The 26863-nt window shown below is 41.8% G+C and overlaps 1 protein-coding gene across 2 annotated transcripts in view; it reads left to right on the forward strand.

Moving 5' to 3' along the window:
* Positions 1-10756: 10756 nt before the first annotated feature.
* The window catches only part of LOC120532279 (cytochrome P450 2U1), a 44894-nt gene continuing 28787 nt past the window's right edge, over positions 10757-26863 (forward strand). For both annotated transcript variants that reach the window (XM_039758146.1, XM_039758147.1), the window contains exons 1-2: positions 10757-11435; positions 20574-21227. In XM_039758146.1, the coding sequence (XP_039614080.1) occupies positions 11024-11435; positions 20574-21227 (1066 nt within the window). In that variant the 5' untranslated portion in view covers positions 10757-11023. The remainder of the gene's footprint in view (positions 11436-20573; positions 21228-26863) is intronic.

Consider the following 26863-nt stretch of genomic DNA (forward strand, 5'->3'; position numbering starts at 1 on the left):
ACTTTGTCATGAACATTCCTTTAGTTGTGAATTCATCTTATCAAAGGCTGCGCTGGGGGGGTAAATAAGTAATCTTCCGAAGTGCAGCACAACAGAGTAAATAATTGATGTAAATAGAATTACTGAAAGACTAAGTTTTTGCCGTTTCTGTATTCTTAAACCATCTTCCAGTTACACAATCCCCCGCAGTCTCTGTCACATTCAATGTTCTCTGCTCCTTAACCTGTCTTGTTACCCAAAGCATCAACACTCAGTTTCATTCAAGGCTTTACCGTCCTTCCTTTCATAGACATAAAATAAAACACATTTCCTCTACATGTCCAATAATAATAGTAAACTTGCAGGAACGAGAAAAGCACAAGATGGGAATATTTATGACAAGAGCCTGGACATCAGGATGAGAATGTGCCTTGTCACCCATTACGTGAGCTCGTCTGCCATCCCTCGGTTACACTGGCACACGTTACACTCTGGAGCAAATGCAATGGAGAATATCAATCAATCAATCAACATTTATTTATATAGCACATATTCATACAAAAAAATGTAGCTCAAAGTGCTTTACAAAATGAATAGAAAAATAGAAGACACAATAAAAATAAACATAAGTCAACATTAATTAACATAGAATAAGTAAGGTCCGATGGCCAGGGTGGACAGAAAAAACAAAAAAAACTCCAAGGCTGGAGAAAAAAATAAAATCTGTAGGGGTTCCAGACCACGAGACCGCCCAGTCCCCTCTGGGCAATCTACCTAACATAAGTCAAACAGTCCTCTTTGTATTTAGGGTTTTCATGGAAGGACCTGATGATGATGGTCACGTAGACTTCTGGCTTTCAGTCCATCAATGTTGGTGCATCATGATGCTTTGAGTAGGTGGTGGTGGCGCAGGCCACCGGAAAAGAAACAGAAGAGAGTAGGGGTCAGTATGGATTTTGGAGCCACTGTGAATAGTTATTATGAAGAATTGAACATACAGAGTATCAGTATTAAGTTAAAGTGAAGTTATAAAAGGCCATGTTAAAGTAATAACATGTAATAAAGTAATACCGACAATGTACACCTTCAGAAGTGGAATAAATCGACTGTATACGTAGAACATTTCAGATAAACGATGAATTTTGTTAATCATAAACAATGCAACATAACTATTATATGTGTTGTTACTTTTTATTTATACTCACCAAACGTTACAGATCTACATGGGAAATGAACACAGGTAATATGTTTATAATCATTCTCACTAAAAGACACTGTCAAAATATATTAATGAGAAAATTGAGACACATTGGCCTTTAGGAAATATAAAAAAGTGTGTGCGCTGTCACTTAGGACAGAATGCATTGTTAACGTGACGCACTCTCTACTGACACGATGTCACGAAAAAAAAGAAACAGCGCAGTCCACGCAAACTCAAATCCTCCTTGATGTTTGACCTAATGATTAATTGTCAATATCAAATCGATAAAATCATTTTAAGAAGATGACAAGTCTGCTATAGTCAGTTTAATCAACGCTACTTTTAAAAAGTTTCCTTATACAGAATATAAAACAGAATCTCAATGATACGGGACTCGCGAGTAGTAACGAATAATATGTGACACTGAGAAATTATAATTCCTAATAACGGGAACAAGTAAAACTACGACTTCCTAAAACGGACACTGTAAATGTAGGCATTTCAATAAATAATTTAGGAGACTTGTGTGTGCATTTCAATATCGATTTAAGAACTACGTAGGCCACCTGTTGTACTATAAACGGTAGCTCAAGCAGCACTTAACAGTAAATAGTCTAACAGGACAATGACTGACTGAAACGAAGATGCTGCGCCGCAACAATTAAGGTTCACACTGTCGTTCTGCATGTTTAGAAGGCGCTGGTTGGCTGAAACTGTTTATAGCGAATTGTCCCAAGTTGGAAGTGCCATATAGCGATCAGACACGAAAAGACACATTTAGGCATAATGGACAGTAGTTTATTTTTCTACAATACAAATTCAGTACGACACCTGGGTCTCCAAACACACAAATATGAAGCTTATTACATTTTACAGTGAAACTCTTTACATACACAATATAATTAGGGCGTGTGCCACCTGCCCGACTACGGTGGCCCAACCTTCCCTCGATAGCTCGATTCGCTCGCTATCCGTCCAAGCTTGTTAAATGGAGGAATAGAAAAAAAACTTTCACAAGAGGAGGATCAGCGACACGAACCTGAGCAACAACACCACTGAGCCACCTAATCCGGATAATTAACGAGCTCTGCACAACTGAACTACTACTACTGTTCTTACTGCGGCGGATGAAATATGTTGTTTGACATATGCACGTTAAAATGGTTTAATTGATACGAGAGTATCATTGTTGTATTCTCCTAATGAAGACGAAAAAATTATATGTATAGATGTATACTATATGACGTACGGTTTTGAACAAAATTAAGTGTTCCATAAAAGGTTGAACGATTTACCTAATCTTTTCATATATATATAAAGTTAATATATGACAATATATCTTTGACACTATGTATCAGACAAAGGAAATCACAGCAATCCACAAGAACAATAATTAATTCTCAGCAACTACCTGAATTGTAGCTTAACCATATCAACTGAAATGTGTAATGTCAATACAATTACAAAATATAACTAGAGAGTTAAGTGTCAGATAGACTCTCAAAATTAAGAGGTCAATGCCTTTCAGTGTGCTGAGGCTTTACAAAGATTCAGTAACCAGTGACCATGTCTGCTCGAAGCCCTATCATGATCCAATCTCGGTACTACGCATGTCTGAGGCTTCTGTAGCGCGTCATCATCTCAGTAGTACGCATGTCTGAGGCCTCGGTGCCCGTGCAAAGCCTGTCATGACGCAATCTCATTTGTACGCATGTCTGAGGCTTCTGTAGCCGCGTCATCATCTCAGTAGTACGCATGTCTGAGGCTCGTGCCCGTTCAAAGCCTGTCATGACGCAATCTCATTTGTACGCATGTCTGAGGCTTCAGTAGCCGCGTCATCATCTCAGTAGTACGCATGTCTGAGGCTTGGTAGCTCCGTCATCATCTCACTAGTACGCATGTCTGAGGCTTCAGAGACCGTTCAAAGCCCGTCATGACGCAATCTCAGTACTTTGCAAAGCTTCCACTCATTATTTATTCAACGAGCTCCGTTTGAAGTACATATGGCATCAACAGAGTTAAAAAACTCAACAGAATTCCCATTGAAATGAAAGTTTGTAGATGATCAATACATGTTAAATGATCGTGCCCGATAATACGTTGTGGCAAAAATAAATTATAAATTATACATCATACAAACGCCGACTTGTTGAATGCATAATGCTGCAAAGAAGAGCTTTAGCAATACGGGTGACGACACATCTCTCACTATAATACTCTCCTAAATATCCATTCTTCGCCTCATACGCGTTTTCATGCAACACTGAAGGTATGTCATATAGTATACATCTATATATAATTGTTTTCGTCTTCAGTACATACATACATGTATACATTAAAAAACATACATTATATACCATCCTCCTGAAAATAGTAGTAGTGCGGTAGCGTTACCGCTTCATACTAAAGCATACGTGGGTTCGGGTCCCACGTCCACCCTCTGTAAATTATGACCCAAAAGAGTCTGATTTTCTTTTTTTTTTTATTAAACAGCAAATTCAGCGTGGACCGGAGCGAGCAAGGCGAGAACACTAGTAAAGATATATCAAATGGAAATGTGAATCTTGTTTTATGTCTATAACAAAAAATATTTGAGTAACGATTTCAACTGTTTTGTAGTTGTTGATGGCGGGTTTAAATTTTTAAATATTAAATTGATAAGGTGGAATGTGTTCTTGCTTTGAGTGTTAATGTGTTAGTAACTGGGATTGCGCCTCTATTACTGGAAGATTGCTTAGGAATGATACAGACTGGACAACTATGTGTTTTAGGAAATGTTTTATTATTGCACTGTGCTGTGACTAAAAACTTTTACTGATCACCTGTCCGGACCTTGAAGATGTGTTCACGAGGGAGGGATGCTGTTGTTAAAAGCAAATGTTTTTCAACAGCAGGTCCAGATGTGTTTATCCGCTGCTTTTGTTGCCTCAGCACTCAATCTTTAATGCCGACCTTGATATGTGCACTGCTCACATTGGAGTGTCCCGTGTGTGTCGTGTGCCGGTGACTGATCTGCGCCGTGTCTCTCAGCCTCTCTGATGTGCTCCGGATTGACACCTTTGAATGTTTGGTGCAGCAGAGCAAATTCAACCTGATCTACCACAGTGGCTTTGTTATCACCTTATTCCAGCGTTTCTCAACCTTTAAGTATTTGCGACCAGAGTTTTCATAACAGTTTTAATCGCGCCCCCAACATTTTTGAAATGTAGATGCATATTTGATTATACCTACTTAACTTTTATCGACATTTATCTAACTCTATACAGTATTTATTGTTCTATTATCAGAATGTAGTTTAAGTTAATTTGTTTTGGTTCCAACAGATGTTTTCTTTTTCACATCTTCGCGCCCCTTTTGTTACTTCGCGCCCACAGGTTGAGAACCACTGCCTTATTCAATGGAGGGTTCATGGACGTCAAATGGCAATGAATAGAAATGGATTAATGTAAATACGTGAGCTGCCATCCGCAATTAGACATCACATTTTGATGATTCCCGAACAGATCTCTTATGCGATCCTTCCACAGTATCTCTCAAAATTATTTAGTTCAAATTGGTTATAAAGATTTCAATTCTGATCCTTTTTTATTATTGTTAATTTTGATGAGTCTTTAAGTGGGATCGAACTCGGGCTAGCACTACGTTCAGAATTTGAAAAGCAACCATCTTAGTTAATTGTGCCATTGACGGCGTCATTTCGTTGTAGCTAATTCGTTATTTTCGTGCTCCACAAAATATTGTAAAGTACTAATAAATGAAATATTTCAATACTTGATCGAATAATAACAACTGATTTAAGGATTTCACCTTTTCTTTCTCAAATGTGCTTACCTATATCATGGCAAAGTACAGGGATAAACCATTATTTTCCGTCTACTCCATTTTAATTAAGTCAAACCAAGGAAAACATTTAAGGCTATTAAATGTGATCTCAAGAAAAGATGAGGGTTAATTCTAATACTAATAACAGGAGCGATTATAATGATACAGTGCAAAGGTAAATACTAATTGAAAGAGCCGGGAATCCATGCGTGAGGCGTCTTATTTTAACTCTTGCTATCGTATAGTGCATTCTGCTTGTCGGCGTTAGTTATTTATATATTGATATTTTTAGACATCAGACACTAGAAGTTGCTGACGAACCCTTCTCTTCGTTGTCAGTCTGTAGCAGCGAAAAATAAAAGCAATAAGAGTTATAACAGACGTCATTGAAGTGGATCATGAGTTTGTGTAATGTTAATGAAAATGGCCAGGAGGGGCACTAAAGAGGTGAGTGTCAAATGCTTCGAAGCTTCGATACGATTTCCGACACAATTGCTTCAAACGTTTTGATGCTTCATGAGGCTTCACTCCGCCCATCACTAGTAATGACCCGGCAGTCAGCGCTGGCGGCATGGTGCATTGTGGGTAATTCTGTAACGTTCACTGTTTGCGCTGGGCAAGCAAGGCATTCGATTTCCTTTTGTATTGGGAATGTATATGTGTATTGTGTGGCAGTTGCTTGGGGGGTTTGGGACATTTTTAGCCCAAGTATAATAAGTGTAACAGTTACCATCAATGAGAAAGATGTCTTCAGAAATGACCAGCTTTGTTTCTGACTATCTGCTCTAATAAAGAGATACGAAAGGACAGAGCTGTGTGTTGCTAGATTTCATCTATGTAATTATTACGGAGACACTCGGAGTCGTGCGGTGTATGGGGCACGAGTGCTCGCCTACTTAATGAGAGGGGTACAGCTGCGTGCATGACGCTGGCATTCCGCTAGCCGATAGCTTGGGGGAAGTGCACGGCAGAGTTCGGCTCCGAAAACTTCAATACTCAACCACGGGTTGCTACAATACCATTATTTGGAATGCCAGTATGTCGGTGTGTGTGTGCGTGTGTATAAACACGATATCTCAAAAACGCAACTAGATAGATGGATGAAATTTGGCATGTGGTTGTTACACCAGAATTGTAGATCTGTTTTAACTTTTGGGCCAAATCCATTAACCGGAAGTGGTACTTTACCTGAACACACACTCGATTTTTATTAATGCAGCAGCAGAGTCCAATTCATTCAAGTTTACTTTTATAATAATTGTTCAACATATTATTAATTTCATTTGATTTGTTGTTGATGGTTCTTTAATGTACATAATATAATCCTCGTCTTGTGGTTTACTCCTCAAATATCCATCCCCGAGAAAGTCCAGAGGAGACCACTCCCGATTTTTGAAAATAAAACGGCGTTGATCGAGAGACTGACAAGGTCATCATACATATTGTCGCTGACCAATCACTTTTGCTTTAACAACGAAGCGATACAAACCTTGTAAAATTCCTGAGCTGGCAACGTCTCTACTGAACTACAGGTAGGTGGGCGAAGAGGGTCTGTGATGAAAAGCTAATCATACTGATGTGTGTTTGTATTCTATATTTATTCATTTATCTTTTTTAGTTTATATTCACAGCTCACAAATACCTGATATTGTAAAAATAATCCAGTATCAGAATTATAATGTTTTAAAATATCTGTCCCCATTTTTTCAATGCTTTTCTCTCTCCCTCTCAAAACAGATAGTTGAGATCTTCATATTCGTTTTGTTCTTAACATCAGCCATATCACACCTTTTGCATACCAGGGATTTTCTTTCTGCCTTACATCCAAACCTGCTTGGGTAGGCTCCAGGTTCCTGTGATCCTTCTCTGGATCAACAGGTTTAGATAATGTCATATACATTGTTCTTAATCTCAGATGCTGTCTCCGTTATTTTGTGCCCCTCCATACACCTATCACCTACTCTTGCTCTGCTCATTAAGGGTTTACTCTTCTTATGGCGGGCTGTTCAAGTCTCACTGCCCTTAACCTTCACACTACATGCTTGTTTTTCTTTGTTTCCTTCAATACAGCGAGGTGGGGTCTGCACATCACTCATTCAAGCCTAACAGTCCTGTTCTTCCTTAACCCTGTGATTTTCATGGTGATGCCTGTCAGAACACACTAGAATCTCTTTTCTTATTTTTTTTATATCTTTCCAGGCTTGCAAACTTCTGTCTATAAATTGTGTGTGCCTGAGATGGGATCAGAGACCAATATGGCTGGTACAAAATAACAAAGCCCTGCAGTGTTTGAGAGTTTTGAATTAAATATTGAAGACATTCATCCTTTTCCTCCGGGCGCTCCGGTTTCCTCCCACCATCCAAAGACATGCAGGTTAGGTGGATTGGCGATTCTAAATTGGCCCGTGGGTGTGTGCTTGGTGTGTGGGTGTGTTTGTGTGTGTCCTGCGGTGGGTTGGCACCCTGCCCAGGATTGGTTCCTGCCTTGTGCCCTGTGTTGGCTGGGATTGGCTCCAGTAGACCCCCGTGACCCTGTATTTGGATTCAGCGGGTTAGAAAATGGATGGATGGATGGAAGACATTCATCATAAGCACCTTGTCGTTGGAGCAGAATATGTGGTGTGCTGTGGACATTTAGAGTAAAAAACCCTCACAGCTTACAATTTACCTAAAGTTCATTACAAATTGACACATTCTGGGCAATAAAAGGAAAAGAAAAAAGTGCCAAAAGTCAGCACAGATTTGTTCAGCACAAATAACATAGAAAATATTTTAAAAATTATAAAATTGTGTAAAATTGTTTATATTCAGCTTTGATTATGATTTGTATCAGACAAAAACAAATAGCAAACTGTGTCACGTAGCGTAGTAAGCTTCCACTAACATTAAACTCATATTATATCCAAATCCATTAAGTGTACAGTTCTGTCTTATTGAGACACAAAAACTAAACTCCATTGTACTTTTTTTTTTATTATTATTTCTTTATTAATTTTATTGCAAACCATACAAATCAATCAAGTTTTTACAAAAAGAAAAATTGAGTTAAGGACAAATCGATCCCCACCCCTGAGAGAGAGCAAGACATACGGCGTGAAATTTTTACAGCTTTTAAACACACAGTACAGGCCAAAAGTTTGGACACGCGTCCTCATTCAATGTGTTTTCTTTATTTTCATGGTAGATTCTCACTGAAGGCATCAAAACTCTGAATGAACACACGTGGAGTTATGTACTTAACAAAAAAAAAGGTGAAATAACTGAAAACCTGTTTTATATTCTCGTTTCTTCAAAACTCTGATTACTGCTTTGCACACTCTTGGCATTCTCTCGATGAGCTTCAACAGTCGCCTGAAATGGTTGTCACTTCACAGGTGTGCCTTATCAGGTTATTGAGTGGAATTTCTGGCTTTATCAATGAGGTTGGGACCAGCAGTTGTGTTGTGCAGAAGTCCGGTTAGTTGGACGATCATTGATTTTTCAACAGGACACCTCCAGGCTGTGTAAGGGCTGTGTGACCAAGAAGGAGAGTGATGGAGTGCTGGAAATGGTCATGAAAATCAAGAAAACGCATTGAATGAGGAGGTGGGTCCAAACTTTTGGCCTGTACTGTACCTAAATTAATAAATTCTCTGTGCTTTATGAGCTTATTTTAAAATATTACTGATGAGATCCTGCCATGTTTTGAAAAAAGTCTGTACGGATCCTCTAACTGAGTATTTGATTTTTTCCAATTTCAAATAGGATAACACCATCGGTTTCCCACTGACTTAAAAGAGGAGAGTTTGGGTTCTTCCAGTTTAGCAAAATAAGTCTGCGTGCCAACAGTGTAGTGAATGCCATCACAATTTGTTTGTCCTTCTCCACTTTAAACCCCTCTGGAAGACCAGCAAACACAGCTGTTAATGGGTTAGGAGGGATTGTGAGTCCAAGGCTGTCTGAGAGGTAATTAAAAATGTTTGTCCAGAATGATGTTAATTTGGTGTACGCGGCCCAGAACATGTGACCCAGTGAGGCTGGGACTTGGTTGCAACGTTCGCAGGTTGGATCATCACAGCCCTGGAAACATTTTGGAGAGTTTTAGTCGAGACAGATAATTTTAAGTTGTATAATTGTATGCTTTACGCATATGGAGCTCGAGTGAATTCTCTGCATTGCTACTTTCCACTCCTTTTCTGATATATTAATTGAGAGGTCATTTTCCCAGTGTACTCTTGGATCTTTGAAAGGAAGGGATTGTAAAATGATTTTATATATTGTAGAGATGGTATCTGAGTCCTTGAGATTGAGCAATATTTTTTCCAGCATGGATGAGGGTGCAAGATGAGGAAAATCTGGAAGGTTCTGTTTAACAAAGTTTCTGGTTTGAAGATAGTGAAAGAAATGTGTAGCTGGAATGTTAAATTTGGAATGTAATTGTTCATAGGATGCAAAGACGTTGTCTATATAATGATCTCTAAGCAAGTTAATTACAATTTTTTTCCAGATATTAAAAACTGCATATGTTTGTGAGGGTTGAAAGAGGTGGTTCTCTTGCAGAGGTGTGACAGATAGAAGCTTCTCCGTCTTAAAAAACTCCATAGTACTGTAGCTCTTTAACCATACTATAATTATTAAAACTAAAACTGAAACTAATATATATAAAAATAAAATAGAAATGTCTTTGTAAAATATAAACTAAAACTAAAAATACACAATGAAGGAAAACTAAAACTAAACTGAATTTCCAAGTAAAGTCAGAAAAATATAGAAATAAAAACTAATATAAAAAGGCAAAACTATAATAACCTTGAAAGGCACTATATAATAGATAGACAGATAGATAGAGTGAAAGGCACTATATGACAGATAGATAGATAGATAGATAGGAAAGGCACTATATTTTAATAGATAGATAGATAGGAAAGGCACTATATTTTAATAGATAGATAGATAGGAAAGGCACTATATTTTAATAGATAGATAGATAGATAGATAAATGTGAAAGGCACTATAGATAGATAGATAGATAGGAAAGGCACTATATAATAGATAGATAGACAGATAGATAGATAGATGAAGAGTTCTTGAATGGCCAAGCCAGTCACCCAATTTCAGTCCAACTGAGCAGGCCTTCAATATGCTGAAAAGAGAACTTAAGGGGACAAGCCCCCCAAACAAACAGGAGCTTAAGATGGCTGCATAAGACACCTGGCAGGGTATCAAAAGAGAAGATCCTCCGTTTGTGAATCACAGACTTCAAGCAGTCATTGCATGCTGGGATATGTGACAACATCCTAAATAATTTATGACAATGGCTTTAACAGACCTGCCATTGCCGTGTGACAAACATTATGGTGCCCTGAAATGGGGAATTGTGTAGGAAAAGTGTTGTGTGACTGAATTGTTTGCAAATCCCCATAAATGAAAGTCTGTAATGTCTGAATTGTTTGGTTTGTCATTTTAAGCTTTGGAGCAGAGGAGGAAATCGAAGAAAAAGGTGTCCTTTTCCCAAATATTATGGGGGGCACCGATGTTTGGCCCCTGAGCTACCTAACCAAAATGACACCATGAAGCTGCCTAAACGGCACAGCAGCACAGCGGTTAGTGCGACTCCTTTGCAGTCCCAGTATCCCGGGTTCGAATTCTGTGCTCCACGTGGAGTCTCCCAAGTCCCAACACCTTTTAGTCGTACAGGTTACGTGAATCGGCGAGTTTAAACTGGCCCACCCAGCGTCAGTCTCCAGTGGTCGCTGTCGGTTCCTTCCACACCCCCCGTGACCCTTGATTACATTAAATGGGTATGAGATGAGTAATTTGTCGACCACCGTACGGATTTGTACACGAATTGCTTGTTAAGTCCCCCCATCGGTAAGACTTGTAAACATCTGGCAGCGGGCGGCCCCATCTCAACAGGCGGGTGTCGTGCTGCGCGAACGGCGAAAGAGGAAGTGGCGGTGGCGGCGGTGATGGTGATGTGTGCAGGACGGGCAGCTGCCGGACGGGTGACTTCAGTCTGCCAGTGCAGCTTGTGGACCGAGCATGCCGACGCGGTGGCTCCATGACTGGCTGGGGGCGGACTGCACGTCACTCCTTGTCGGAGCCGCCGTCTTCTTCGTGGTGTACGTGACGCTGCGTGCCTGCAGGAGCCGCGGTGCCATCGGGCCGCTCCCGCCGGGGCCCAGGCCGTGGCCGTTGGTGGGCAACTTCGGCGTTTATCTCCTCCCTGCATGGCTCCTGAGAAGACGCCACGGTCGCGGCAGCCTTTCTCCCCACCTCTTGCTGACGCGACTGGCGGATCAATACGGGGACGTGTACAGCATTTACATCGGCAGCCAGCTCATCGTGGTCCTCAACGGCTGCAACGTCGTCCGGGAGGCGCTGCTCAACTTCGCCGAGGTGTTCTCAGACCGTCCGGACGTGCCGTCCGTCACCCTCATCACGAAGAGAAAGGGTAGGAGGGGACAGCCGAGCGCCGGTGTGGTGGGAGCGCGACAGCGCAGGACGTGCGGGCGAAGGGACGGCGAGAGAGCGAGTGCGCTTAAACTGTACAAATACACGGGCAGGTTCTACTTTACTGTCGGTGTGTGGAGCGTCTGGAACAACGTTTATACCGTGAGACGAGTAAAGGTCGATCGATCGATCAATCTCCGTCTATCATATAGTGCCCTGTCTATCATTATATAGCGCCTTTCATATCTATCTATCATATAGAGCCTTTTATATAATTACTCCTAATTATATAGTGCTTTTATCGATCTAGCTATCATAGTGCATTTTGTAACAATTACCCCTGTATTATATAAGTGCCTTTCATATGTATCTAATATATAGCACCTTTCTTTTACTAGTTTACCACTGAGCATCTTTCCTGCTGTCTGACTATTATATAGCACATTTCCTATAGTCTATTATATAGCACCTTCATCCATCCATTTTTCAAGCCCTCTCTTTCTCTCAACAGGACAGTTGCAGCCTTTCATGGCAAGCGTAGGGCACATGGGAGGTACAGGATGCAAATTATTTAGTGCATTTTGTATCAATTATCCATTATTATATAGTGCCTTTCCTATGTGTCTGTCTGTCATAGTACCTTTCGTATCATTTATCCATTATTATGTAGTGCCTTTCCTGTCTATTATATAGTGATTTTCATAACAGTTACCCTTCTAATATATAATGCCTTTTGTATTTATCTAATATATATTCCCTTTTCATATATTAGTCTATCACAGAGTGCCTATCATAATAATTCTTTGCATTTATATAGCGCCTTTCTCACTACTCAAAGCGCTCAGCAATTGCAGGTTAAGGGCCTTGAGGTTAAGAGTCCCTTTTGGCATTTATGGGATTCGAACCGGCAACCTTCTGATTACCAGTGCAGATCCCTATCCTCAGAGCCACCACTCCTTCTGTTATATAGTGCCTTATCTGTCTATTTATCTAGGTCAGGGGTCCTCAATCCTGGTCCTGGAGAGCCGCAGTGGCTGCAGGTTTTTGCTCCAACCCAGTTGCTTAATAAAAAGCACTTATTGCTTCACTTTAGTGATTTTGAGCCCTTATTGCTTAATTTTGTCAGCTATTTGAATTGCTCCTTATTATCAATAACATGCAAATGACAAGAGAGAGCAGCATTTCTCCGTTTAGCTTCTTTACATTTACACCTGTGTGTATTTATCTGCACTATTGGGTTTAATGAAATACTTGGAAGAAAAATGAAGAGAAAAAAGTGAAGGACTGAGAATTACTCGTCCATTTTAGCCTTCAAATCATTTGCATGATAGAAAGGGAAAGAAAATCTAGGATATGAGAATGAGCTGACATAGCAGAGTTCATTTAATTTCATAGCTTGTTAGTGCTTTATTGGCAAGAATTGCTTTCTAATTAAGCAACCAGGTCAGAACAAAAACCTGCAGCCACTGCGGCTCTCCAGGACTGGGATTGAGGACCCCTGGTCTAGGTAGCTAACCATTATATAGTGCTTTCCTATCATTTATCCATCTATACAATAGATGGATAAATCTATATTTATCGCTATACAATAGATGATCGGAGGAGTGCACTGTATATCTGTCTGTTTTACAGTTTTCATCTATTTATCTAAACATCAAACACCATGCACATATTACAATGAAAGATGAGAATAATGGAATTGCAACAAAGACACACGTACAAAAGTAAGCATATTTTGAAGCATAGTACAGTGTGTGTGTGTGTGTGTGTGTGTGTGTGCGCGGTAAAGCAGATAAAAGACAAATAAACAGAGCAAAGTCCCATCAGGGTAGGGGGCCATGCTACAGGGTCTTGTCTGTTTATCTTATTAGGTCATCAAGATAACATCTGGAGGGAGCAGAGTCAGTGAGAAAAGTCCAAGGCAGGGAGCCGTTCGATTGTGGTGGAGGACTGGCACTGCATTCAGGTTTGCTTTGGTTCTTTGCTGGGACTCCCATTCCCTTAGAAAGACCGTCATGATGGAGTATGCAGGTTCAGGGAGTGGATGGATGGGATTGAGTTGTGTTTATAGGAGTCCACCTTTTATTATGATTGTCTTGTGCTTGGTGTGTGGGTGTGTTTGTGGGTGTCCTGCAGTGGGTTGGCACCCTACTCAGGATTGGTTCCTGCCTTGTGCCCTGTGTTGGCTGGGATTGGCTCCAGCAGACCCCCGTGACCCTGTATTCGGATTCAGCGGGTTAGAAAATGGATGGATGGATGTCTTGTTTCTGAGATGGATTCACACAATTAAAATGATGCTTATTGTGATAATTGTAATTTAAAGACTCTGTTTTCATTTTTTTTTTATTAAAACTAGGGGGCTCTGCCCCCTGCACGCTTCACTTGTCAACCCCCAGCTCTGCCGCCCGCGTGTGGGGAAGCTGATGTACAATTTAAACAGATTGCTGTCTTCATGGGAAGTGTTACATATGCACAATAGAACTAACTATTTTACATTACAGCGAGTAATTAACCATACTGTAGTAAGAAATGGTCAAACGTCATACATTGAAAGCAAACGTATATGTTTTTGCATTCACATCATTTTTTAGTTCAAAACAAGCCTTTTTTTTTCTCGCTACCTTACAATTTAATTTAATATTGTTTCTTTGTATCAGTATACTGCTGCTGGATTATGTGAATTTCCCCTTGGGATTAATAAAGTATCTATCTATCTATCTATCTATCTATCTATCTATCTATTATATAGTGCCTTTCACTTTATCTATCTATCTATCTATCTATTATATAGCCTTTCATATCTATCTATCTATCTATCTATCTATCTATCTATTATATTCATATCTATCTATCTATCTATCTATCGATCTATCTATCTATAGCGTGTGCTTCTTCACCTTTTTAAATTGAATCATATTGTGACCTGGTAAATGAATTAGTAATACTTCAACCGAATGACTTCAAGTGTGCATCAGCAATTCCATTAAATGTCACCTGATTTACTGAGTATCGAAATATGCATAAACTTCGTCCTGAGGCTGTTCTTTAGATAACGTTACGCGTACTCCATTGTGCCCTTTATGAATGAATGTACTTGTAGATGTACTTAATACTCATAACTGATGCACAATACTCGACATTAACTCTTTGAGGGCTGAATATTTTTTCCACAAATCATTCTATGGCTTCACATAGAAATCAACATAAAATGTCTGTTGCTGCATGCATGCTGTGGCTGCCAGTTTGCCAAGAATGTGTGGCAAGCAAGCCTGCCAGGCTGTGTTCACATGGCTGCATGGGGCAGCAGAAGTGGTCACGGTCATAGTGGATTGCAATCTGGTTTCTACCTCTTATCATTGTTAAGTGGCAGTCCTCCCAGGTGAAAGTGCCAGCTACATGAACCTGTTCAGCACCACGATTAGCTAAGGACCAATCTGCAAAACTTCGTATTCGTTTTTGATCACTTGTATCTAAATTAGAGTCCGACAAGTCTTAGTCCAATTCAGAGAGAACAGGCAAAACATCATCCACGGAGTATTTTGCTTTACGCGTTCACTTTGATCTCTCGCCAGATGTCGGTGCCATTTTTGCCATTGTCTGCCCCTTGCTACCACGGAGTGCAGGAAATCTCGTTCAAAACCAATGAAGCTAACTTTCCTTCTACCAAAGAGAGTTTAACTAAAATGTAATGGTTGGTTTTGTCACAGTTTACAACTGATTACCGATTATCGTCAACTCCTCCTTTTGACAAAAGTCAACATCAGCCCTGAAAGAGTTAATATGACCATCGAATCGTTTGAGCCAATATGGGTTATCAGTCATTGAGTTATTGATCATCACCATTTTAACCGCTTTCTTTTCATGATAATTGTGTTGTTTGTGCGTCGATAATCAGGAAAGCCCACCTTAGTCATATCTGTTGAATTAACGAAAGCTTTTGGAAATTTCTTTAAATACTTTTTTTTTTTTTTGGAGTCCTAACATACGGAATCTTTTAAATGAGGTCAGTGAGACGTGTTTAATGACTCTGTACCCTAATTCTGCATAGGTTTCTCTGTTTGGAATTTCAGCCGAGACAAAACGATCTACAGTGGGTATAGAAAAGAATCCCCCCCCCCTTGGAAATATTCCCATTTGTTTTGCTTTACAGCCTTAAATGAACACACAAACTAATATTTCTTCCCAGCTTTACTTACTCAATGCCATCTCTAACATCAAGTGAAAGACATCACAGCTACAGCTCAGAAAAGTTTAAGAAAAATCAAAAACAAGACCTACTGAGATTAATAAAGGATCACCCCCCCCAATGTCAATGTCATTTTGTTGACCCCCTTTTGCTTTAATGACAGCCTTGAGTCTGTTGATTCTTCCCAATCATCTTTGCACACCTCGATTGTGTAATATTTGCCCCCCACTCTTCTTTACATTTTAACTGTTCAAATTCAGTCACATTGTGGAAAGATCTGAAGATAGCAGACCACCAACGTTCACAAAGCAATGACAGCAAACAAAGTCCCAATATGGAATCCAAAGATGTCAAGAAACAGCACAGAAACAAAAACATCCAGAAAATCTACAAAAGTAACAGCACAAGGCACAGTAAACACAAGAACTGTCCGCTCCCTAGCGCCTTTGCAATAATAATAATACATTTTATTTATATAGCGCCTTTCCCATGCTCAAGGCACTTAAAGTGTTGTTAACAGGGAGGAGTGGCAGCAACTTGCATGCGCCAGCGTCCCCTCACCTGTAGCAATAAACCGCCAGGAACTATGGAAGGCCCTCCCATAAATATGGTGGGGGCTGTTCCTAGAGGTGATTAGCAGGTGGCCCCGCCCCTTGGGGAACCACCCACTAAACACAAGAGGCATAAACTTAGGTCAGTACCACTCACAAATGAACATAAAGGAAGTTGAACATTTAGAAAGTCGCTCCACACTGGAGAGATTCTGAAGGACTGGAAAATGGCAAATATCATCCCATCATATAAAAAGGGTGACAGGGCAGATCAGAGCAACTATAGGCCAGTAAGGTTAACCAGAAACATCACAGGAAAATTAATGGAAGGAATTATTAAGGATAAGATTGAGCAACACATGGCAAGGACAGGACAGTCAGTGTGGGGTCAGAAGAGGGAGGTCGTGTTTGACTAACAGGCTGGAATTCAATGAGGAGGAAACAAAAGGATACGACCAGAGTGGAGCAGATGAGATTATTGATCTGGACGTTCAGAAAGCATTTGATGAGGTGCCACATGAGAGGTGGGCATCAAACTAAAAGAAGTGGGAGTTCAGGGTGATGTTTTTAGATGGGTGCAGAATTGGCTCAAACACAGGAAGCAGAGGGTGATGGTGCGAGGAACCTCATCAGAACTGGCCGATGTTAAGAGTGGTGACCAGCAGGGGGCAGTGCTGGGGCCGCTGCTATTTTAATATAAATAAATGATTTAGATAGGAATATAAGTAACAAGCTGGTTAAGTTTGCAGATGATACCAAGATAGGTGGATTAGCAGATAATTTGGAATGCGTTATATCATCACAGAAGGACTTGGATAGCATACAGGCTTGGGCAGATTTGTGACAGATGACATTTAATGTCAGTAAATGTAAAGAATTACACACAGGAAGTCAAAATGTGGGGTTTGAATACACAATGGGCAGTCAGAAAATTGAGAGTCCACCTTATGAGAAGGATTTAGGAGTCGTAGTGGACTCTACGCTATCAACTTCCCAACAGAAGCCATTAAGAAGGCTAACAGACTGTCAGGTTATATAGCGCCTTGACGTGTGGAGTACAAGTCACAGGAGGTTCTACTTTATAACACACTGGTGAGGCCTCATCTGGAGTTCTGTGTGCAGTTTTGGTCTCCAGACTACAGAAAGGACATAACAGCACTAGAGAAAGTCCAGAGAAGAGCGACTCGGCTGATTCAGGGCTACAGAGGGATGAGTTAGGAGGAAAGATTCAAAGAGCTGAGCCTTTACAGGAGATGAAGAGGAGACCTGAGTGAAGTGTTTAAAATGATGAAGGGAATCAGTGCAGTGGATCAAGACGGTGACTTTAAAATGAGTTCATCAAGAACACGGGGACACAGTAGGACACTTGTGAAGTGTAAATTTCACAGAAACATTAGGAAGTTTTTCTTTACACAAATAACGATAGACACTTGAAATAAGCAACCAAGTAGTGTGGTGGACAGGAAGACGTTAGGGACTTTCAAAACTCGACTTGATGTTATTTTAGAAGAATGAAGTGGAGAGGACTGGCGAGCTTTGTTGGGCTGAATGGCCTGTTCTCGTCTAGATTGTTTTAGTGTTCTAATAAAGAAAAAATGTACAGATATATATAATACTAGCCGAAGCCCTCCATAGCATACGGCGGTGTAAGAATAGGAACGGAAAACAGTGAGAAAGGGAATTCAGTATAACAAAGGCTTAGGAAACCACCGTCGCAGTATAACGAAAATAGCAAGGAGCGAAACCAATGCCAGTGGTCGAGAGAGTATCTTCCTGTAGCAGGCTACGGAAAACATAGACATATATAGATAGACGCCGCATTCACTGTGTTGTCCAGTCGACACGATATGTCAGTGCGTCCGCCATATTGCGAGTGGCAAAAGTGCCATTTAAACTAATACAGTTAGACGTGGAAACCGGGTTTTCTGATGAAAAAACAATAACGTTTAAAACAGTATCGTTTACATACAACAGATTTTGGCGATTCGTTTATATGCAATTATTTATATCCATTTATACACTAATAATGGCAATTATTTAATAATAATAATAATTATTATTATTAAATAATTCCTCCCATGTAAGTAACATTTCTCGGACTTCCTTCTTCCATCTCCAAAACATTTCTAGACTTCGTCCTGTTCTTACGTAACACAGTACTGAAGTACCAGTTAATGCCCGAGTCACCTCACGTATAGATTACTGTAATGCTATTCAATCTGGCATCCCACAGAAACGTATCCATCGCTTACAACTTCTTAAAATTCTGCTGCCAGGATAATAAACTGCTGCTCTAAATCCACTGAACATATCACACCGATTCTCTCTCGACTTCACTGGCTCGCTGTTCACTACAGAATACGACACACAATCCCGCTCTGAACATTTCAAGCTCTCCACACCTCGCTGATCTCCTCCAGACTGGCACTCCTCTCACTCACTCAGATCCTCATCTGCAGCTCGACTTTCTGTACCACACGTCAGACTCAGTGCTATGGGAGCTCGAGCGTCTCTCCTGGTGCTCCTCAACTCGGGAATTCTCTTCTCTCTCATATCCGTCAGCTCGATTGTATCCCATGGTCTTAGAGTTTGTGGGTGGGGCTCTGTAAGTTGCCGGGCATGGCTCTCTGTCTTGCTTGCCCTTAGTGAATTATATCTATATATATATATAATTCACTAAGGCAAGACAACCATGGAAAGCACGCCAGAAGGGGGATTTGATTCACTAAGCCGCCGACAAGTGAGCACCTATGGCGCACGCAGGAAGGAGCCACGCCCACCAACTCCAAGACCATTGGATATGACGACAACTCACAGAGCCACGCCCACCAACTCGGACGCGACGACACAGAAAAACCGGCGTCATTCATATTCGTCTGTCGTAGAGTCCAAATGCAGCTCCGACTCACATTGACTGTTCATAGAGGCGTGTTTCTCGTGGAGGTGAGTCGCCATATGCAGCGTGTGAAACGGTTTGCGAGGGGTATCCCATGGGATCCTTAAAACATTCCTTTACAACTGAGGTTAAAACACAATGAAGTAAGCAGTCTTTAAAAAACGAGTTTTCGGTTACGACGCACGACCGCGTGCACCATAGCAAACTGTTTTACGCGCTACATACAGCAATTCGCATTCGCGACAAACATGCGTCTTCTTAGATGCTCCTGCACTTTGTACACACCGCCCTCCCACCTCGCTACCACCGTGGTCGGGTGTCTTGGTGGATTATGTATAGAAAGGCAGCCAAAACCGCACAGAGCACTGAAAAGTCTACGTGAGTCACAGGTGCATCTGGACTGTGTAAAGACGACAACGACTCGAGTGACCAGATGGAGGTGGGCACATGAGCAGGGCAGTGCATACTGGACAAGAAATCAGCAGACTAGCATGACGGAGGGAGCGGAGTGGCCGCCCTTCTCCTCTCCTCCCGTTTCACCCTCCGCGCTTGAGCGCCGCTCGGACGATTGTGTGTTGGTTCGTTCCGTGCATTGTTACAATGTTGCTTTTCTTGCTGATTTATTACATTACCGATTTTTCAAATGTTAATTTTCTCCCTGTGCTTACAAATTATTCAAAAACCGGCCTGATTATGCGGCGTATGGTACATCGTGGGTTGGCTAGTATATAGATAATATAAAAGCCAATATCTGTATGTCTGTCCGCTTTTCACAAGAGAACTACTTAATGGATTTAAATCAGGTTTTTTTCTTTAATTTGCTTGAACATCCTGGTTGATTCTGCGACTTCTCTCATCGTCATGATAAGTATCACAGTTCGCTTGCGGTGCCGAGTTATTTGTGCGAATCCGAGAGAGGCTGGGGGACGGGGCCCTCCTCACTCGGGCGCCAACTTCCGTTTGAGTCGCTCTACCTCTCGCCATGTGTTGGAGCGCATCTTGCCTCCACTTAGCTAGCGATATCTGTTTGTTCAGCAGACGTTATCATTTACAGATTATTAAGGAGTAGCATTTGATGTTTTTGAGAGAGAGCTCAGAGCTTACGTGTGTTTAAGAGGTTAGCTGCTGATTGCCAGAGATATCATGGCCACGTGCTCTTCTCCCCATGTGGAGGACGCTCTCCTGTCAGAGCTGAACACAATCAGATACCGTGCCAGTGTTTGACCTTGGAAGTGTACCTACTTTTCTGCTTGGCCAGAATAAATTTTTGTTTTAATTGATTTTTAAAGTTTGTCCTGTTTCACCACTATGTGGGCGGAGCCATGGGGACAACTAGTAATAAATAAAATAAACATAAATGGCATAAAATTAGAGACAACAGACCAGAAACATGACGGGGGGATTTCTGGCAGAAACATGACGACAGCTTTACCATTTAGTCACAAGACAGCATCATCTCATGAAGTCCCTGGCTAGCTATTTATTTATTTATTTATTTATTTTCAGGTATTGTATTTGCACCCTATGGACAAGTATGGAAGCAGCAGCGAAAATTCTCTCATGCCACTCTACGCTTCTTTGGTCTGGGAAAGCTCAGCCTGGAGCCCTGCATCCTGGAAGAGCTCACGCTCATCAAAAGGGAAATCGCAGAGTTCAGCAGATATGAAGAAACCTTCAACCCGGCGCCCCTCATCAATAACGCAGTTTCCAATATCATTTGCTCCATGAGCTTTGGCCGACGCTTTGACTACAAGGATGAGGAGTTCAAAATGCTGCTCAACCGCATGTCCAGAAGCTTGGAGATCTCGGTGAACAGTCAAGCTATCCTGATCAACATCTGCCCCTGGCTCTACTACTTGCCCTTTGGTCCCTTCTGGGAACTCCGAAAGGCTGAGTTGGATATCACCGCTTTTTTAAAACGCATTATTGCTCAGCACAGGGAGAGTCTTGACCCTTCCAATCCCCGCGATTTCATCGACATGTATCTCTTGGAAATTTCTCAACAGCAGCAGCAGACGCAGAAAGAAAACGAAGACAGCACGTTCACCGAGGATTATCTGTTTTACATCATCGGTGACCTGTTCGTTGCCGGCACAGACACCACCACCAACACCATCCTGTGGTGCTTACTCTACATGTCTCTCTACCCGGACGTGCAAGGTAAACCTCGTGGAGCGACGACATGTACAGTAGGTATAGAAAACAATCCCAACCCGCCCTTGAAAATTGTCACCTTTTTGTTGCTTTACAGGCTAAAATGAAAATACGCACACACATTTTTTTTCAGGTTTATTTACTCAATGCATCCTGCAGTTGAAGTCCGCAGTTTCCATCGACTTCGGGTGAATTCTTTCAAACCCACTTCATGAGCCCTCCATGGACTTTATACTAACAAACTCTACATATGACATCTCGTTTATCTCGTTTAAGACGTCTACTCTTTTTTCCCAGAACGTTCACAGACCTCCGAGTGTTTCACTTTTCCTCGACTACATCACAATTCCAGGAGGTCACAAGTTTCCATCCACTTTGTTCATATTTGGTCGCATTGCCTTGAAATTGTTTCACTTGAGCCAAACGTTTTCGGTCGCCTTCCGCAGGCTTCTTAAAATAAGTTGCTGGTATTCTGGCCCATTGCTCCAGACAGAACTGGTGTAACTGGGACAGGTTAGTAGGCCTCGCACTTTGCTGTCACTCGCTTTTTCAGTTCAGTCGTATTGAGGTGTGATGGCCACTCCGATACCTTGACCTTGCTGTCCTTAAGCCATTTTGTCACAATTTTTTGGAGGTCTGCTTGGGGTCCTTGTCCATTTGGAAGACCCATTTGCGACTGAGCCTCTCTTGAGATATTGCTGCCATGTATCTCCATCATTGTCCTTCCTCATGGTATCATCTGTTTTATGAAGTGCACCAGTTCCTCCTGCAGCCCCCCACAACATGACACTCCCACCCCTATGCTTGTTCTTTTAGCTTGCTGGCCTCACTCTTTGTCCTCCAAACATAACGATGGTCATTATGGCCACACAGTTCGATCTTGGATTCATCAGACCAGAGGACACTTCTCCAGAAGGTCAGCTCTCTGTCCCCATGGGCCCATTGCAAACTGCAGTGGTGGCTTTGGAGCAGTGGGCTTCTTCCTTGCTGAGCAGCCTTTCAGGTGACGTCAATGTCGGACTCGTTTTACTGTGGATATCGATCTATGTCTACCTGTGTCCTCCAGCATCTTCCCAAGGTCCTTTGCTATTGTTATGGGATTGATTTGCACTTTTCTTGCCAAAGTCCGTTCTACACTTGGAGTCAATGCGTCTCCTTCAGAGGTGGTAAGATGACAGGGTGGTCCCACGATGTTTATACTTGTGTATTATTGTTTGTACAGATGAATGTGGAACCTTCAGGAGTTTGGAAATTGTTCCCAAGGATGAACCTGATTAGTGAAGGTCCACCATTTTTTTTTTTTTTTTTCTTTTCATATTCCCATTATGTCACGCAAAAAGGCCATGAGTTTAATGGTCGGCCTTAACATCCATCCACATGCTGACTCCAGTGAGGCCGAGTGGCTATCAGAAGCTCGTTGGCTAATTGCCTCAAGGCTTTACATCATTTTCTGGAATTTTCCAAGCTATTTAAAGGCCCAGTTAACAAAGCGTACGTCAACTTGTGACCCACTGGAATTGTGATATGGTCAATAAAAAGTGAAACACTCAGGGGTCTGGGGACATTGGTGGGGAAAAAAACACAGAGCAGACGTCTTACACGATTTGCCAAATTTATAGTTTGTTAGGGTAAAGTGTGTGGAGGGCTTAGAACGTGAGTTTGAAAGAATTCACCCCAAGTGGATGGAAACTTCTGACTTCAACTGTAGAACATCCAAGTCAAAGCAGTTCTGAAAAATAATAATAATAGAAAAGTTGAATTGATAAGGAATCACAACACCTGTCGGCCCCCGTGTCAGGACTTTGTGGAACCCCCCCTTTGTGTTTAATTTCTGTTGGGATTCTTCAGTGCGTGGGCGGCACGGTGGCACAGTGGTAGCGCTGCTGCCTCGCAGTAAGGAGACCTGGGTTCACTTCCCAGGTCCTCCCAGTGTGGAGTTTGCATGTTCTCCCCGTGTCTGCGTGGGTTTCCTCCCACAGTCCAAAGACATGCAGTTTTTAGTGCATTGGCCATCCTAAATTGTGCTTGGTGTGTTTGTGTGTGTCCTGCAGTGGGTTGGCGCCCTGCCCAGGATCGGTTCCTGCCTTGTGCCCTGTGTTGGCTGGGATTGGCTCCAGCAGACCCCCGTGACCTTGTGTTCGGATTCAGCGGGTTGGAAAATGGATGAATGGATTCTTCAGTGCAATATGTTTTGATGGTATTTGCCCTCTCTCTTCTTTCCAGTTCAAGCTTGGTCAGATTTGGATGGTTGACCGTTGGTGGATTGCAAACTCCAAGTCATGCCGCCGATTTTCAACCGGGTTTAAGTCTGGGCTCTGACTGGGCCACACAAGGACAGTCACGTTGCTCTTCTTAAGCCGCTGTGTGGCCAGCTTTGCTGTGTGCTTCGGGTCATTGTCAGGTTTCAAAGGTGAACCTTTCTTCCATCTTCAGCTGTCTGGCAGACGGCAGCAGGTTTTCCTCAAGAATTTGATGGTATTTTGCCCCCAGCCATTTTTCCTTCTGCTCTGTGAAGTACCCCAGACCCTGCTGCTGAGAGACGCTCCCACCTCCATGCTTTACCACCGGTGTGGTGTGTTTTGGGTGTTGAGCTGTATTGACCGTTTGATGTTCAGGCCACATACTTTGGTCTTTGGTCTCCTCCGACCGTAACAAACGACTTTTTCCACTTGGCCTCGGAATCTTCAAGGTGTGCTTTGACAAAACTTGATGTGGCCCTTCTTGAGGAGTGGCTTCTTTCTTGCAACCTTCCCATACATTTGTGATATTGTTGTCAGATGCACACAGTGTCCACTCATTGATTCAAAATTCCCATAACTGCTTTAAAGTTACCTTTGGCCTCCTGGTAGCCTCCCTGACCAGTTTGTTCTTCGCTCTTCCATCCAGTTTGGACGGACGGCCTGATCCAGAAACAACAACAACAACATTTATTTCTGTAGCACATTTTCATACAAATAATGTCGCTCAAAGTGCTTTACATGAGAAATAAAAGACAAAGTAAGAGTTAAAATAAGACAACACTAATGAACATAGAATAAGAGAAAGGTCCGATGGCCAGGGAGGACAAAAAACAACAAAAAAACTCCAGACGGCTGGAGAAAAAAATAAAATCTGCAGGGGGTCCGTGGCCACGAGACCGTCCAGTCCCCTCTGAGCATTCTACCTGACATAAATGAAACAGTCCTCTTTGTATTTAGGGTTCTCTTGGAAGGACTTGATGATGATGGTCATGTAGACTTCTGGCTTTTAATCCATCACTGTAGGACATCACAGTGCTTTGATCAGGTGGTGATGGCGCAGATCGCCACCACAGAAAACCGGGAAAAGAAACAGAAGAGAGAGAAAGGGTCCCAGTAGTACCAAACACTTTCCTCTGCTTAATTCTGGACTTTACTGTGTGCTCCTGGGGATTGATAAAGCTTTTTGTGTCCATCTTCTGACTTGTGCCTGTCTGCTTTATCCCCAAGATCTTTTGACAGGTCCTTATCACCCATAGTTCATTGTCTGCTTTCAGTTGCACTTCCGAGCACTGGAACGCTCCAAGAATATTTAAATATTTACTATTTAAATAACAATATTTTTAATAAGAATATCACTCTATTATAAATAAAAATCCTGGCAGCGAGACGAGATCTTCTCGGAAGACAATTTTGACTTCTGCGCGAGAGACACTTTAACGTCACGTGAGACCACATTTAAAACAAGTTCAAGGACATCTAACCAAGCAGTTGTTGGAATGCCTTTGACAGACAAACCTCCTGCGCTCCCAGCTCTTAAAACAACGACATGCAGAACATGCAGCTTGCCAGCAGCAGCAGCAGGAAGCCAGCAGATGATCCGACTGCTTTTCCTGAGCATGCGTTCAGCCCCACCCCCAAACACAACACGAGGGGCAGAGACGTGAAGTAGCAAAAGGACAGCTGCAGTACAGGCTGTTGAATGATCGACGTGCAGCGAGACAAAAAGAGCACGCAGCTCGGTAGCAGCAGAAAGACAGCAGATAATCCGATGGCATCTCCTTAGCGTGCATTCAGACAACCCCAACAAGGCGAGCAGCTTTATACGTCCTGTGAGAAAGATGTAACCACGCCCGGGGCCGGAAATAAAGAACAAGTATTGTTTTTACAAAAGTTTTAAAGTAAAAGTGAAAATAATGTAACAATTCCCATGAAAATAACAATCTCTTTAAATTGTATATCCAGTAAACCAAACACGGGTCGAGCAAAGTGAGCAGGAGGCGAAGAACCCAGACTTCCAAAAAAAACATCAAGTCGAGTTTTGAAAGTCCCTAACGTCTTACTGTCCACCACACTACCTGGTCGCTTATTCCAAGTGTCTATCGTTCTTTGTGTAAAGAAAAACTTCCTAATGTTTGTGTGAAATTTCCCCTTCACAAGTGTCCCACTGTGTCCCCGTGTTCTCGATGAGCTCATTTTAAAGTTCCCGTCTTGATCCACTGCACTGATTCACTTCATCATTTTAAACACTCCAGTCAGGTCTCCTCTTCCTCTCTCTAAAAGCTCAGCTCTTTTAATCTTTCCTCATAACTCATCCCCAGTAGCCCTGGAATCAGCCTGGTTGTTCTTCTCTGGACCTTCTCTTGTGCTGTTATGTCCGTTTTGTCGCCTGGAGATCCAAACTGCACACAAGACTCAAGACGAGTTTAAAAAAAACCCAAACACAAAAACCTCATCCCAGTGATTACAGCTGATCGCAGGTGGAGGCCAACTAGCTTGGTGTGCAGTGAAGAAGGGGGATCACTTACAGTCGATTGAGGATATTTTAGGAGGTGGGAAAGGGGTGGCGATCTTTTTTCAATCTCAGGGATTTCTGTTTTTATTTATTATTATTTTTTTCCAGACTGTTGCTATTATATCTGTGACTTGGATGTTATAGGTTGCATTGAGTAAATAAAGCTGAAAAAATATTTGTGTGTTTTCATTTTAAAATGTGAATATTTTCAATTCGACTCTGTTCTATACCTACTGTTTATCTGCTGCTTCCTTGGGATGGTCCAGGATTTTTATAAAAATTTTTAATGAGTTTATTCTGCTGCTGTTGTTATTTGTTATTTTTTTCACTCCTTTTGAAATATGCAGACGTTCGTTCCTATTCTTCAAATATAATAATACAGTTTATTTATATAGCGCCTTTCCCATATTTGTTGGATCACTTTTTAAGACCTTGATATTTTCTCACATTGTTTTCTGACTCCATTCTGTTTTTGTTACGTGGACCACCATCTCGAGAAGCGGGACGTTGGTGATCCAACGGCATAAAGCTCGGCCCCTAGGGTTTCTAGTCTCTAAATGAGTTTACTGCTCACTTGTTGTGTGCTTTGCTTTAATTTTAAGACTGAAGAATCGTTCACTGCGTTCACACTGCAAGTCTCGATACTCAGTTCTGAAGTTTATTGCTCAGTTTGGATTTGCCTGTCCTGACGGTTCACATTCATAAGTACAAGTGACCTGCTGCATTTAACTGTAATGTGAATGCATTTGTCCCCTGAAATGGCACGCAAGTCGTCTGCGTCACCAACAACAAAAGAAAGTCATATTTGTGCGACAACTCTTGGTATTAACACCAACAAAATGGATGCGCTAGTCTCACGTTCCTCTGGAGGACGTCAAACAGTTTGTCAG

This window comes from Polypterus senegalus, chromosome 7 (genome assembly GCF_016835505.1).
Source record: "Polypterus senegalus isolate Bchr_013 chromosome 7, ASM1683550v1, whole genome shotgun sequence".
NCBI classification, from domain to species: Eukaryota; Metazoa; Chordata; class Cladistia; order Polypteriformes; family Polypteridae; genus Polypterus; species Polypterus senegalus.